This window comes from Lutra lutra, chromosome 1, assembly GCF_902655055.1.
Source record: "Lutra lutra chromosome 1, mLutLut1.2, whole genome shotgun sequence".
NCBI classification, from domain to species: Eukaryota; Metazoa; Chordata; class Mammalia; order Carnivora; family Mustelidae; genus Lutra; species Lutra lutra.
In genome coordinates this window covers 50,435,080-50,451,842 of record NC_062278.1, presented here as the reverse complement: position 1 = coordinate 50,451,842, position 16,763 = coordinate 50,435,080, and the positions used below count along the sequence as shown (strand labels likewise).

Here is a 16,763-nt window from a genome sequence, read left to right as displayed (position 1 = left end):
TTGAAGGTGTTTTCCACAGAGAAAACATTGGATTCTTAAAATGCTGAGGGCATTACCAGTCTGGGATTGCTTTAAATTCTGAGCCTGAGGATTTTTTGACTATGAAACTGCTATATATTCAACAAAAAATCCCACCAAATTAAGCTTGGTTTGTGGTCATGACTAATCAGGAAGGATTTCTTACTTCCTTCACTCAGTGCTGGGGTACCAAGTATATTTAAAATACTTTAAATATTTCTCTCTCTCTCACTTTTTTTAAAGTAAGTAGGTCAAATTAGGGTACCTTAGTTGGCCATATTGCTGGATGTGGAAGTTCATCCCTGTCATAATTTTTCTTTCTTTTGGTTCGTAACCCTCCCATGAGCTTCCCTGGTATAATCTGAAATTGGCCCCTGTACCAAAGAAACAGGCAGACCATTCCAAGCTGGTAGGTGGCAGTTTTAACAAGCAAAGGGCACTTATATATGAGGCTTGTCTTGGGTGGCAGCAAGTCAAGCCTCATATATAAGTGGCAGCAAGATGAGTGGATCTCTGAACCTCCCCAAAACCAAACTTAAAAGATTAGAAAGATGCCTTAACTGGGTCCCATCACATTAGTATAGATGTTTTCAGTATCACATCACTGTCTCATGGTTATGTCCTTAGAGCAGCCTCAGGGAGCAGGAAAGGCAAATGGCACCCCCATTCCAAGGACAGGGAGGGGGTGAGGAGCCTTTGCCTTAGATTCCAGGTCACAGGTCAGCTGGAGATCACATCCTTTTGATGATGTTCTCTAACACTATCTATAACCAACTGTTTTGTCCATTTTTTTCTTTTTTTAAGTTTTTAATTTTGGTAAACACACATTATAAAGTTTATCCTCTTAATGACTTTCAAGTATTAACTCTGTTCACTTTGTTGTGTAATGGATCTCTGGAACTTTCTCTCTCTCTTTTTTTTTTTTTTTTTTTGCAAAGTTGTCGACTTTGATTAAAATGTTTTGCGGAATCTATATATGTGTATATGAAAAGGCTGGAGTAAAAAAATACTGAAATTATCTGCCATTTCTCTCGGCAGAATTATGATTGATTTTTTAAAACTTTTGTGGGTTTTTATGTTGTACAGTGAACATGACTGTGCCTTTGAAAAAATTGTTTTAGATATTTAAAGTGTTACTTGGAACAGTGTTAATTCTTTTGTGGGAAATTTTTTCTTATGACTTCAAACTTAAAGAAATTAAAAAGGTGCTAAGTAGAAGTCCAAAATATGTTATTCTGTTTGTGGTTTTTGTTTGTTTTTTGAAAGAAACACTTACCTCAAGCTTATTTAACTTGGTCTTATAATTTGTAGCAAAAGTAACATGGCTTCAGCCTATTTAATTACCAACTTACCTAGGATGACTGAATTCGCCGTAATGATGATGTCCATGTGTAGTGCCTTCAGTTTGCAGTGGGACTATTAATATACCTCATAGTTTAAGGCTTCCCTTCTTTGTCCATCATTTATGGACTACATTTTATGTACCTTGAGTCAAAACTGAAAAATAGAGCAAATGTGAGTTTTTAAAAGGTTGCTTTCCCTCTTTATTTTGGCAAAAGATCTCTAAGATACCAAAGATACTCTAAGATATTCTGTGATACCAGAAAAGCAAGGCATAGGACAGTGTATGTAATATGCTACCAACTGTAAGAAGGGGGAATAAGATTATTTGCTTAACTGTATAAAGAAGTTCTGAAAGCTGTACAGATTCTTAATCATACTGATTGTGGAGATGGAGTTGGACTTACCACTCTCTTATCTTCCAGTTTTTGAATCATGAATATTAATGGCTTTTGAAAGTGAAGTATTGAGAACTTAGAAATAAACTGCTTTTATTTTCTCACATAAAATAAGAATGTCATAACTCCTGTGTGTGGTAATTATTTCCTTCCTTAGACCAGGAATAGGCAAACTGTAGCCCAAAGGGGAAAGACTCCCTTCCCTCCCTTTTTGTAAATAAAGTTGTATTGGAATACAGCCATGCTCATTTGTGTGTGTAATATCTTTGGCCACTCTTTTCAGCTACAGTGGCAGAGTTAAGTAGTTAAAATAGACACCTTATGGCCTGCAGTAATTATAAATCTGATTCTTTACAGGAAAATTGTGCGGACCCCTATGTTAGATCTTGTTCTTAAATTTTCAGTAGTACAGCCCTTTGTTCACGATCATATTTTTATATGGACTTCTATTATTAAAATATACAGTTATACTTACAGAAGTGAGGTTAGGGGACAGGTTGGTTGAACCCTGCCTACTCACCTGCCTCCCTCTCTTTTTTTACCCTCCATTCTCCAGCAGCTGTTTCTTGAGGGGAATTTGAGGAACCCCCGGGGTTCTAAGGAGTACAGTTTGAAAATGACTGCCTTACAACAACTCTTTGAGGTAGTAAGTCTGATATTATTTTCTATTTTAGGTATTGAGAGACTCGGCTCATAGAAGTGAGTTAGTCAAGGCTTATTAAACAACCAGAACACAAAACAAGTCCAGAGTGTTTAATTGCAGAATAAATGGTCATATTTGCCTTTTTGCCTTTGTATTTTATTTTATATTGTCATAATCATGTATTAATTGTTTTTCTAAAGTGTTTTAGTAGTTATTTAACTTTTTTGTACCCCCTCCTTTTTTTTTTTTGTTCCATGTAGGTTTTTGTAAGGCAAGCTTCCTTCCTTTATTGGAATTTGCCTATACTTCTGTGCTAAGTTTTGACTTCTGTAGCATGGCTGATGTAGCCATCTTAGCACGCCATCTTTTCATGTCGGAAGTTTTAGAAATCTGTGAAAGTGTACATAAACTAATGGAAGAGAAGCAACTAACAGTGTATAAGAAGGGTGAGGTCCAAACGGTTGCATCTACCCAGGACTTACCAGAACAGAATGGAAATACTGCACCTCCTGTGGCTAGCAGCGAGGGAACCACAGCATTATCTACTGAACTTGGAGATTGTGAAATTGTACTGTTGGTGAATGGAGAATTGCCTGAAGCTGAGCAGAATGGAGAGCCAGGACAACACCCTGAACGCCAGGTTTCTTCAGAGGCTCAAGCCACTCTGTCACCGGCAGGCTGTGTAACTGGTTCCCATCCTGAAATGGAGTCTGTGGATTTAGCAACAAAAATTGATGATACAGAACGAGAAACTTTAAACAGCAGAGAAGATAGCACACTTTCTAATATTCATCCCAAACTTTCAAAAGAGAATGTAATCAATAGCTCTCCAGAAAACAATGATATGGGGAATGACATGTCAACTGAAGATATCTGTGCTGAAGACATTCCAGAACCAATGCAGAACCTTGGCCAGTCTTTAAAAGAGCAGGAAAATCTAATCACACTGACAACAAAGACAGACCTGGGCCCTGATGATGAAACTTACAGAAGCAGGCTTCGGCAGCGTTCTGTTAATGAAGGGGGGTATATCCGACTACACAAAGGGATGGAGAAAAAGCTGCAAAAACGGAAGGCCGTTCCGAAGTCAGCAGTTCAGCAGGTATAATGAAGAGGTGACCTTTGTGGTTTTAGCTTTAAGTCAGAAGCATTCTGTTCATAAATTTAATACCTGTCATGAGAATTATTTTGGAAGGAAGGGCAATAGGTGTAGGAAAGCAGTACCAATATTAATACCAAATAAATACCAATGTTAATAAGATAGTATTAATTTGAAATATTATAACATGATTCATGACTTTAAAAATTAAAATGAATTGGGATGCCTGGGTGGCTCAGTTGGTTAAGTGTCTGCCTTCGGCTCAGGTCATGGCACCCGGTGTCCTGGGATTGAGTCCTGCGTCAGGCTTCCTGCTCACAGGGACTCTGCTTCTCCCTCTGCCTCTGCCCCTCTCCCCTGCTCGTCCTGTCTCTTGCTTGCATGTGTGTGTGTGCGCTCTCTCTCTCAAGTAAATAAATAAAATCTTTTTTTTAAAAATGAGTATATTTACTTAGATTGTGTTTTCTGTCTCTTAATTAGGTAGCCCAGAAATTAGTTCAAAGAGGGAAAAAGATGAAACAGCCAAAAAGGGATACTAAAGAGAATACTGAAGAAGCAGCATCCCATAAATGTGGGGAATGTGGAATGGTTTTTCAGAGACGATATGCCCTTATAATGCACACACTGAAACATGAAAGAGCTAGAGATTACAAATGTCCGGTAAGTAACTGGAAAGCTAATTGAGGATGGCTCTAACTTCATGATAAACAGAATGCAGTTCACTGATTCATTGTTATTCTACTACTTGTATTCTCTCAGTAAACACTGAGAGACACTCAGAACACTGTCTCCTTTATATCGCTATGTAAGAGTCATCTTCTGATTTGTATGTCATTTCTTTGATTCCCGCCCCCCACCATGAAAAAAAAAACACAAAAAATAGTGATGTATCTTTGCTTCTTCCTGATACTACCCTAGTAAGACAGGACTGAGATTATCATTTAAAAATTATAAGCCCAGGGGCACCTGGCAGTCTCAGTCAGTAGAGCATGTGACTCTTAATCTCAGAGGGTCATGGGTTCAAGCCCCACATTAAGGGTAGAGATTACTTAAAAAATAAATAAACTTTAAAAATTTAAAAATATAAGCTTATATAAGGGTAAAGAGAACAGAAGAGGAAACCTTAACAACTACATGCTGGCCCCTGATAAATAGAGGGAATAATTGATATAGCAGATTTGAAAGGTCTCATTCCCAGGCTTTCAATGGGGAAAGCTAAGAATCTATCCAAATTGTATTATAGAAGTACCAAATGCCTCAGGAATTAGTGTTACTAGCTACTTTGAAAGTAGAAGTGAGTCTGGTTGTTAGAAACTTTTTAAGAAGCAGTTAAATCACCATTGCTCCCTCAGCCAAAGATCGGCCTTCTACTTTCTGGAAGAGAGAAAACCATGACTGCTCTGAGGGTGAATGCACTATACCCAAAACAAACTTAATGAATGTTGAAATTTTTCAAGTTCTCTTAACCTACCAAAGTCCCAGAATATTAGCAGCCAGATTCCTAATCCAAAAACAGGTTTCTCAGAGATGAGAAATCTGAAGCCCAGTTAACAGAGGACCTGGAGGGTAGTGCTGAGTGAAGCCTGTGGTTGACAGCTTCCCCCACACCCACCCGACTTACACAGAAATTCCAGTCAGTTTTTTAACATTTTGAAGTGTGAGTAGATGTCAGGCATCATCAGACTTATAATAAATATTTCAAGAAAGGGGTGCCTGGGTGGCTCAGTGGGTTAAAGCTTCTGCCTTCAGCTCAGGTCATGATCCCAGAGTCCTGGGATGGAGCCCCGCATCAGGCTCTCTGCTCAGCAGGGAGGCTGCTTCCTCCTCTCTTTCTGCCTGCCTCTCTGCCTACTTGTGATCTGTCTGTGAAATAAATAAACAAAATCTTAAAAAAAAAAAAAAAAGATATTTAAAGAAAAATATTTCAAGAAAAAAGAGCAACTTTGGGGGATCCACAAATATAAAAGTCTCAGAAAAATTGGAAAATAGACTAAATGTCTCAGAAAATGGTGCAAAAAACAAGCTAGAAAATGAGAGTAAAGAAATTTAGACAATTGGTGTAGGATGTCTAATATCCAAATAATAACAAACAGAAGATGGGGAGAAGGAAATCATTGGTGCATTAAGGAAAAATATCAGAACTTAAGTTTCCTTGTGAAAAAAGGGCATGTTGAATTCCCACAACCATGGATGGAAGTAAATGTATGTCAAGATAAATTACAAAATCTTCAAATCAAGAGATAAAGAAAAAAATCTTATAAATAATCATACAGAAAAAGACCCATAGAAAGGATAAAGGTCAGAATGACTTCAGGCTTTTCAGCAGCAACAGTGGAAACTACAAGACAAAGGCATAATGTCTTTAAAATTCTAAAGGGAAGTGATTTCCACCTTAAAATCAATAGCTGGATTATCAGTTATTTGTGATGGTAGAATAAGAACATTTTTAGACATGCAAGGTATCAAAAGTTTTACCTCCCAAACTCCCTTTGTCAAGAAGCTTATTGGCAGAGGTGTTCCATTAAAATGAGCAAGACCTGGGAAACCGGGAAACATGGGGTCCAATTCTACAGAGTCCAAGCATAGGAAACAGCCAGTCCAGGTTGAAACAGGACAAAATGCCTTGACAGAAATCTCTTTCTTAGGGTGATGTCTTTCAGTCTGCTCTTAGTAGATTAACTGAGGGAAGGGTTTGATGATGAATTAGCAGAAAATATAGAGAAATAAGCAAAACAGAAAAAAAAGGAAAGAGAATCATAGTGTACTATATGGCTGTAATAATAACTACATCATTGAAAAAATGTGAACACGACAACTGGTCAAAAAAATTAAGATAACAAGAAGCATCTGCATAGGTGTAGAGAGTGGAGGGGTGAAGGGAGAGAGTCCTCATCCATTATTCATGTTACTTAGAGTTACCAAAATAAGCATCATAAGAGAGTAAAAAAAAAAAAAAAAGTGGCAGAAAAGTAGTTAGACCAAGAAGAATTTTAAGGGTCATTACAGTTTTATCTTTCTCCTTTCTCTAACCCCTAGTTTTCCTCCATATGAATACTTAGTACTCAAATGAGTACTAAGTACTCTCTCTCTCTCTGTCCTACCATTCCTTCTAGACAGACCTGGTCTCCTCATTGATGCCTTTCTTTATTGCTTCCTTGACTCCCTCTGTGGTTAGATTATAAACCTCTCCAGAGTAGGGGCTAGATCTTGACCCCTTTCATCTTTGTATCTGATACTTAGCATATTGTTTTTTATATAGGGTATGTGTTTATTGATTTGTATAATTGTAACAAAATGGAAATTGAAATAGTCAAGTTTAACATTTGTTACAGAATTACATTTAGATGGAATTTACTTTTTTTGTAGTTGTGTAAAAAACAGTTTCAGTACAGTGCTTCCTTGCGAGCACATCTTATTCGACATACCAGAAAAGATACACCCACTTCATCCTCTTCTAATTCTACATCTAATGAGACATCGGGAACATCGTCTGAGAAGGGGAGAACCAAACGAGAATTTATATGTTCCATATGTGGAAGGACATTACCTAAATTATATTCTCTTCGAATACACATGTTAAAGCATACAGGTGTAAAGCCACATGCGTGCCAGGTAAGGCCATGAAGTTTAATTTATTATATAAAGAAGATTTGCACTTAACCGATGATAATACTGACTTATTCTGGAGTCACCCTTATTCCTGCAAAATGTCACAGAGAATTCTAGGACTTTTTCAGTTGCCTGGATTAAGGGTGTTTCCCAATTATGTTCTTTCATTTGCTATTTAATTTGTTGTAATTTGAAATTAATCTACTAGGGGATATACATGCAACTCACTAGGATTCAGGAGATGTACTGGGTGAGAATAACCAATTCATCATCCCATTCATCCCTTTAACCTTCAGCAGGACCAGTCTGGATTGGAAAGGAACCCATGGTTTAAACAAATCTCCTTAGCAAAAGTCCTGCCTAAGCTGTGTGCTTTTTAGAGCTGAGGACTGAGACTATTAAATGCCAAAATAAAACTTCTAAGTAAAGAATCCTGTGATTAGCCAGTTTAGGGCTATTTGGAACAGTGAAAATTTTCTAGTAGGCCCTATAGCCTTGTGTATAAGCATGATCCATTTTTTTCCCCAGTGAAATTTTTAATGATCCTCTCTCTCTCTCTCTTTTTTTTTAGCTTTTTATTATAAGAGAATAGAATAGACCCTCATGTACCCTTTATCCAGCTTTAGTAGTTATCAACACATAGTCAGCTGTGTTTTACGTATACTGTCACTCACTGTCCCACTCCCCCACCCCCTCATTTCTTTAGAAGCCATGTCCTAAGCATCATGTTATTCATAGACTTGAAAGTAAGTATTAACTGGGCTTCTGGTCTTTTTGTGTAGAACTACTCAAAATGTGTGGTCCATGGAAGATAAGTACAGAAATTGAGAGTAGACATCTAGAAATTGTCATAGCAATTGACATTATTGTGACATTTTTATCATATTTAACAAAAAATGGATTGAAGTAAGGAAAAAAAAAACCTCGTTCTTCATCACAGAGTTTGAGAAGCACTGTTCTAGTTGGTATAGCAAGAAATTAGTATATTTTCTTGATTAAGTTCTCATGTCTCTTTTAATAGGTAAGGTATACTGTTTACTAGTCACACAAGGATAGTGTGAGGGTCTTTTCTACTGCTTTGAGCTCCTCCAGGGATCACCTGGATGTAAGAAAAGTAGCAATATTTGTTAAGTACTGAGTCAGAAGATGATCAGTCTGCTAATATTCTTGACATTTGTTTCAACTTTCAGTTTGTCATTTTGTTCATAAGTTTTTTTCTTTAAAATGGCATACACTTTCTCTGTCCTCATTCTTCAGAAACAGCCCTGACTTCTCTTTTCTGTTTTACCGGTTTAAACACCTGTGCTGTCTCAGGTCTGTGGAAAGACTTTCATCTATAAGCATGGTCTAAAATTACACCAGAGTCTCCATCAATCACAAAAGCAGTTCCAGTGTGAACTGTGTGTTAAGTCATTTGTTACCAAACGGAGTCTTCAAGAACATATGAGTATTCACACAGGTAATAAGAAATTTGTATTGACAAATAATTGACAGTTACACATTATATACTCTTAAGTTACTATTACATTGATTATGCTGTAATTATTTTAGAAATTATATCAATATACTAATGGCTCAATGTATGCAGTTTTTTATTAATGAAAGTAAGGCTAAAGGTTTTCTTTCTTTTTTTTTTTTTTTTTTATTTGTCAGAGAGAGAGGGAGAAAGTGCAAGCACAGGCAGACAGAATGGCAGGCAGAGGCAGAGAGAGAAGCAGGCTCCCCACTGAACAAGGAACCCGATGCGGGACTCGATCCCAGGATGCTGGGATCACGACCTGAGCCGAAGGCAGCCGCTTAACCAACTGAGCCACCCAGGCATCCCAGGCTAAAGGTTTTCTTAAATCTAGTTTTAGAGCTGTCTTACTGGTATAAAAATATTCATTGTTTTCCTCAGTATAGAAAAAAGTGTACTGAGTATTATGCATAATTTAGGGGCACCTGGTGGCTCAGTGGGTTAAGCCTCTGCCTTCAGCTCAGGTCATGATCTCGGGGTCCTAGGATCAAGCCCCACATACGGCTCTCTGCTCAGCGAGAGAGTTGCTTCCCCCAACCCCCATCTACCTCTCTGCCTATTTGTGATCTCTCTCTCTCTTTCTGTCAAGTAAATAAATAAAATCTTTTTTAAAATTTGTGCATAATTTAGATCCAGGCACTTAAAGAAATGGTCATGCTTTTAAAAAGTTGATGGGGCACCTGGGTAGCTCAAGCATCTGCCTTTGGCTCTGGTTGTGATCCTTAGGGTCCTGGGATCAAGTCCTGCTTCGGGCTCCCTGCTCAGTGGGGAGTCTGCTTCTCCCTCTGCCTCTGCCTCTCCCTCTCTCTCTCTCTCTCTCTCTCTCTCTAATTCTCTCTCAAATAAATAAACTTTTTTAAAAAGTAAAGTAATAGGCAGATGCGACTGTCAACAGGTGTAAGGCTTATAATTTTATTAGAATTTTTAGTCCATACATAATTATTTTCCAGTGCTTAAAGTAGTTATGTGGAAACGGCTATTGAAGGGTATAGTGGCTCTAGAACTTGCATTCAACTCTATATTACTATAGTCCAGATGATTATGCAAGTGCATGACATTCTTTGTGTAGTAGTAACCTTGCTGGTACTGTAGTTGAGAGGAAATAGAGATTTTGACCTTGTTTGTTGTTCTTCTGAGTAGATGACTGCCAAATGTAATAGCTTTTGTGTCCCCTTGATAAAATAACTTCCAAAGTAGGATGTAAATTGTTCTATTGGAAGAACACTTGATTGTTTGATTTATGTTGTGTTTTTTATTTTTTATAGGTGAGTCCAAGTACCTCTGCTCAGTTTGTGGAAAGTCTTTTCACAGGGGCTCTGGACTCAGCAAGCACCTAAAGAAACACCAGCCAAAGCCTGAAGTTCGAGGTTATCATTGTACTCAGTAAGTATTTAATAGGTAAACTGATCAATTTCCTTGCGTTCTTAGTAGATTTATTTGAAAGTTCCCCCCAAAAAATTTGAGGTCACTCTAGTTGATAACACTATTATATAATTGAGATTTGCTAAAGGAGTAGAACTTACACACACACACATATATATATATCTGATGTAAAAGATACGTGAATTAATTAAATAGGAGGAATCCTTTCACAATGGATACATAAACCATTATGATACACATTTTAAATGTCTTATAATTTTGTCAGTTATACCTCTCAGATTCTCTTTTCTCCCTCTTTTTATTTTCCAAAGTCTCCTGAAATCTCTTTTATAATCGAGATAAAAGTCACTTAACATAAAATTCATCATTTTAAAGTGTACAATTCACTGACCTTTAGTACATTTAGTACATTGTGCAGTTAGACATTACCACTGTCTTACTCCAGAATGCCTTCACATTCAGCCAGGCTGTTAACGACTCTGTCTTGGCCTTCTCTTCCTGTTTGTGCAGAGTCGGCCACAGATGAGAGCCTAGGGCCTTCTCAGGTTTTCTCTAAATATGTGTTGCCCTGGGCAAGTACGTGGACTTCTCAATTCCTGGGAGTATGTAAGAGTTTTTCAAAGCCCCTAATGCACCACCATTTCATTCCCCAGCCTTTTCTCCCAAGCCCTTGGTTTGTATAGTGTTGAACCAACCAAACTTGCCCTGTGCGGCAGAGGCAAATACATTTGCTCTTAAATGTTTTCAGCAGACTTCTCCTTCCCTACAAAGCCCTCTTACCAACATCTAACTATTTATTTTACTATTATATGTTTGCCTGGTTGCTTTACAGTTTTAATCAGTTTCCAGAGTTCCAGTAAAATTGATTCTCATAGTTTAGGCCAGTTTTGTCTACTGCTTTTGTGGAATAGTGGGCTTGTGGGGCTGCCGACTCTGGATATTTGCTGATGTCACTTTGATCAGTCTTACTATAAAGCAAAGATTTTATTATCAGTAGATTTTTAGTTGCAAGTGAATGAAAACCCAATGTAAACTGGCTTGAAAGAAAGGTAAAGTCTAGGAGTCAAAATGGTTTAAGGTAAAAGAGATTCATGCTCATCCGCACTTGATGTCTCCAAGGCTCTCTGGACAAGGCAGTCTCAATGATTTCAGCCTCACATCCTCTCAACTCCTAAATCACCAAGCCACTTTTCTGGTAATTCCTATGTATAGGTGCTGAGATCCACACCATCAGATCTGGTTAAGTCATTTGAATATCCCTAATTGGTAATTATGGCCAAGGGAATGCCGTGCTCTGATTGACTTAGGCCTGAGGCAGTTGCTTCATCCTATCTGTGGTCAACACTGTGGCCTACTCCTAACACATGAACAGAGAAAGGGAGAGGGTAAAAGCAGAGATTTTAGGTGGAGAAAGAAAATCAATGTCTTATAGCCTTTGAGAGCTTTGCGTGGTTCTTCTAAAATGTTTCTAGTGCTAGAAATAAACCAGCAAAGGGAAAAAAGAGAGAGAGGGAGACAAACCAGGAAACAGACTCTGAACTGTAGAGAATAAACTGATGGTTACCAGAGGGGAGGTGGGTAGGGGAATGGATCAAACAGGTGATGGAGATGAAGGAGTGCACTTCTGTAGAGCACGGGTGTTGTATGGAAGTGTTGAATCACTATATTGTACACCTGAAACTAATATTACACTCTATGTTAACTAACTAGAATTTAAATAAAAATTTTTTAAAAATTAAAATGTTTCCAGTACTCCAGAGCTAAAAGAACTTAAAGCCCTGAAGCCTTATTCCAAGATTGGAATAGTAACAAATTGTGTGTTTTAAATTGGCATCATTTTGTAGAGTTCTAGAAACCCATGAGTATACTGAGTCTTGGAAATTTGTTTTAAAAAGAAGAATAAAGGGGCGCCTGGGTGGCTCAGTGGGTTAAAGCCTCTGCCTTTGGCTCAGGTCATGATCCCAGAGTCCTCTGCTCCGCGGAAAGCCTGCTTCCCCCCTCTCTCTCTGTCTGCCTCTGCCTACTTGTGATCTCTGTCAAATAAATAAATAAAATCTTAAAAAAAAAAAAAGAATAAAGTGATTTGATTGGTTGAACTTTATTATTACAGATGTGAAAAAAGTTTCTTTGAAGCTAGAGATCTTCGTCAGCACATGAACAAACATCTTGGTGTGAAGCCATTCCAGTGCCAGTTTTGTGATAAGTGCTATAGTTGGAAGAAAGATTGGTATTCTCATGTGAAGTCTCATTCTGTCACTGAGCCTTACAGGTAGATAAATTTGAGCAGGATCTGAACTTACTTGAGATGGTATATGTACTTGGATTAATTCTTTTGGATGCTTGTGCTTTGGGAAAAAAAATTCGTTTGTTTTGTTTTTTTTTACCCCCATTATAGGTGTAATATATGTGGCAAAGAATTTTACGAGAAAGCATTATTCAGAAGGCATGTAAAGAAAGCTACGCATGGGAAAAAAGGAAGAGCAAAGCAGAACCTAGAACGGGTGTGTGAACAATGTGGAAGAAAATTCACTCAGTTAAGAGAGTATAGGAGACACATGAACAACCACGAAGGTAACTGTACTTAATATTATGTATATATGTAAGTAGAATGAAAAGCACATCCAATAGTGAGTCTCTCTATACCAACCTTCTTGCCTGTTACCTCATCTTCCTTTGATAAGAGTTGAATCCCATATTATGTGATACTTATTCAAGTGATTGAGGTGATCCTAAACCTGGGTGCCTAGTTATTGTGTACATAGATAGGTTCCTTCTTTAGTGAGCTTAATATTCTAGGTCAACATTTTTTTTTTTAAGATTTTATTTATTTACTTGACAGACAGAGACCACAAGTAGGAAGAGAGGCAGGCAGAGAGAGAGGAGCAGAAATAGGCTCCCCGCTGAACAGAGAGCCCGACGCAGGGCTCAATCCCAGGACCCTGGGATCATGACCTGAGCCGAAGGCAGAGGCTTTAAACCACTGAGCCACCCAGGCACCCCTAGGTCAACATTTTTATGCTGAACTGGACTATTGGAAGCTTCTGTTACCTTATCCTAATATTATAGGATCGCAGGGAAGGTTAAATGAGTTTATGCATGGAAACTCAAAGTTGTCTCTCAGTAACTTCTTTCTCTGGGAACACCTGTGGAGAGATTATATAGCAGAATCTTGTTCATTCTAAGGTACGCCATTAGGTCCTAAGTAAAGATTGCTGTAATCCAGATAGAAAAGGGCTATTGGACTTAAAAGCATTATTTATCAGGGAACTTAAATATGTTTTGTTACTTGTACCTTACACACACACAGACACACACACACACACACACACACTTCTCTCTGTCTCCCTCACTCTTTTTTAATAGGAGTCAAGCCATTTGAATGCTTAACATGTGGAGTAGCCTGGGCTGATGCCCGATCTCTAAAACGCCACGTCAGAACACATACTGGTGAACGGCCCTATGTCTGCCCCGTATGTAGTGAAGCCTACATAGATGCTCGAACACTCCGTAAACATATGACTAAATTCCACAGAGATTATGTGCCTTGCAAAATTATGCTGGAAAAAGATACCCTTCAGTTTCATAACCAAGGAACTCAAGTGGAGCATGCTGTTAGTATCTTAACAGCAGACATGCAGGAACAAGAAAGCAGTGGTCCTCAAGAACTAGAGACAGTGGTGGTGACAGGAGAGACCATGGAAGCACTGGAAGCTGTTGCGGCGACGGAAGAGTGTCCGTCAGTATCCACGCTCTCTGACCAAAGCATCATGCAAGTGGTTAATTATGTGTTGGCGCAACAGCAAGGACAGAAGCTCTCAGAAGTGGCAGAAGCTATTCAAACTGTTGAAGTAGAGGTGGCACACATTTCGGAAGCAGAGTGACTGTAGCGGTGGAGATCAAAGAAGTGACATCCCATGTGTACTGAACTCACACAACATCTGTTCACACTGCGGTGTGTGACTGTCTGCCCAGAGTTTGTAGGTCAAGGCTCTGGGCTGTTTGGTGATATTTGCATTTCTGAATGGTTTGTCTGGCTAAAGGGTTCTATTGAAAGTCCATTTACTGTAAAGAAATTGAAAGCGAATCTACTTGATGGCATTGGTTTATCATGGTGTACGTTTTATGAATTAATGTTTGTAAAGGACTGGACTAAATTAAAAACTGTATAGTTTCACTTGCATTTTGACATTATTATATACTTTGAGTTTAAAAGGCTGCACTAGTCAGATCTTCTTCTCTTTTATTCTCAAAATAGAGAGGTTCTGTGATTTCATTTGCCCTGTTTATAGGTTTAAAAAAAGTCTAATATAAAGCATTTTAGTAGGATGTGTAAGTATATTACATTTTTAAAATGCTTCAAATCTGTGATTCTTGACTTACTATTTATTTTAACCCCTTATAAGTCAGGGATTTATTCTATTTTAAAGCACTTAATGAGTTACAAGTTGTAATCAAGTTTGCACAGTATACTTAACCTAGATTGGGAACCCTTAAGTAAATAGCTGATTTTTTAAAATGCCATTAAAATGCATGAAATGCCTATTAAAGCCTTACTGTATACTATCTCTTCAAGGCAAGTAAATTGACCATGAGCAAAGAACACTGTTATTAAACACTGTTGATGAGAAATTTCTCCTTGATAACATGGGACAATGAATGAAAAAAAATCTCATTCTTTTGCTGAAGAATGAACAATTTAAAACTAGATTTGGATGTTTGCAGCTTTTGTATCATGTTTAATTGTTCAATTTTGTTGAAAAACTGCAATTTAGAAATAGGATAGCAATACGGACCTCTACAGTGGTCCTGTGTGGATACTGTATAATTGTCAAGTAACTTCAGAATATTGAAAAGTCTTCAAGTCAGCCCTCATTTTAGTATACTATATAAAGAAGTTAATTGATTATGGTCCACCAAATTGTTGAAAGTAAATTATTTTTAAAAGTTACGTGAGAATTACTAGTTTGTGTGTTTGATTTTTAAATTCCCACTTCTAGAAGCTATCCAGTTTTCTGACCTTCAAAATAACCTTGGGGAGATGCCACATTTCTCTCCTGTAGGAAACTACCACTCAAACTATAATTGTTAAAATTAAACTTTTTAAGTATTAAAAGCTAATATAAGGTATAAAATGAAGATTTAAGCAAAATCACATGTAAATCATTCCTAAAGCACAAGAAAAGAATGTGCCTTGATGTACATATATTAAGATACTTATTCCAGTTTACTTTAAAAAAATGGCTGAAAAGATAAAGACTAAATGTGATGCCATGCATGCATTATACCTGCATATGTAATATTTGCATTTGCAAATTTCCCATTGTTCCTATAGCTGTGTGGCTGACTTTCAATTTTAAGTGAATTGACATACAGTCTATAACTTTATAATGGCTGCTTGTTTATCATACCTTTCAGTTAGTGAAAATGTATTTCAACCTAACTAAAATTTGGAATTGTGTCTTTTATGTTCCATCTTCACCATTGTTACTAGATTTAGTTAATTGTATAAGACCATTAATGTATGTCCAAAATTGTAAATAAAAGATGTTGAATCTTGTTTAAAAGCATAAGCTTTGGAGTTGACCTTGTCACTTTTCTCTTCATAACTCAGTTGCTGTCAAAAATCAGTTATGTTAGTAAAGTTAATCCATTTTTAAAGGCAAGGGGAATTGAATACATTAAAAAATAACCGTTGGGTGAAAACATATTAAAACTTCTTACTCATAAACAAAATTTTCCCACAAAATTGGAAGTAGTGTGATTTACTAAATGTGTAGAGTTACAGGGTTACCGGTAGGCTCACGTGGTAGAGCATGTGACTCTTGGTCTTGAGGTAGTGAGTTCAAGCCCCATGTTGGGTGTGACGTTTTACAAAATGTGTAGAATTACATAAGTCCGTGTAGAAACAAGTGTTAAGGTTGCAAAAATTCAGTTTTATGTTGCCATGGGGGAAACTTCTGTATTTAATTTACAATTCTTTCTTAGAAACATGCATTGCTTTGTTGTCAGGTGACTCTCCCCTAATTGTGTGGGGACCCCTGGTTAAATGTACTTACTACTCCTGCTGCCAAGCAGTTTGAGTCACAGCTGTTAGTCACTGAAATGTATGAATTGATAGCAATGAATTAATTCTCTGACATGGGTTTTAATCTTTTATTAACAGTGGCTATATACAGAATTTCACAGGGTTGCCTAAACTGCTGGACTTTTTAAAGCTAATCCAAACATTCAGTGTTTTGTCTTTTTTGATGCATTGATGCAAACTCTCTGTGCATGCATGATATTTCCTGCTCATGATTCTTCTTGTCAAACCTGTAATCTCTTGGAAATTCCTAAATAGTTTTACATCTAATGTTTGGAACATACATAATAAAAGCCTTTGCTTCCTCTTGATACTATATATTGATCAATTAGAGTTTGTAGAAGCTTGTGGAGCAAAGATGCGTAAGTAACATTTTTTTAAAAGATTTACTTATTTTTTTTGACAGAGAGAGCACAAGCAGGCAGAACAGCAGGGAGAGGGAGAGGCAGAAGCAGACTCCCCGCCAAGCAGGGAGCCCGATGCAGGACTCAATCCCAGGCCCCTGGCATCGTGACCTGAGCTGAAGGCAGATGCTTAATGACTGAGCCACCCAAGCACCCCTAACTAACTTATTTAATCAGTTTAAATATACCATGCTTATAATGTATTACTTGATGTTTTGAAGTTTAAATACGAGTGCTTACTGAATTTTTCCTCAAGAGTCTTAGGGGATT

The 16,763-nt window shown here is 37.6% G+C and overlaps 1 protein-coding gene across 1 annotated transcript in view; it reads left to right on the top strand.

The window, feature by feature from the left end:
• The window catches only part of ZBTB11 (zinc finger and BTB domain containing 11), a 30,946-nt gene extending 15,369 nt beyond the window's left edge, over positions 1-15,577 (top strand). Inside the window, exons 4-11 of the mRNA XM_047723433.1 lie at positions 2,661-3,502; positions 3,980-4,159; positions 6,866-7,111; positions 8,423-8,567; positions 9,890-10,007; positions 12,118-12,276; positions 12,403-12,578; positions 13,371-15,577. Coding sequence (XP_047579389.1) covers positions 2,661-3,502; positions 3,980-4,159; positions 6,866-7,111; positions 8,423-8,567; positions 9,890-10,007; positions 12,118-12,276; positions 12,403-12,578; positions 13,371-13,888 — 2,384 coding nt within the window. The 3' untranslated portion in view covers positions 13,889-15,577. The remainder of the gene's footprint in view (positions 1-2,660; positions 3,503-3,979; positions 4,160-6,865; positions 7,112-8,422; positions 8,568-9,889; positions 10,008-12,117; positions 12,277-12,402; positions 12,579-13,370) is intronic.
• Positions 15,578-16,763: the final 1,186 nt, after the last annotated feature.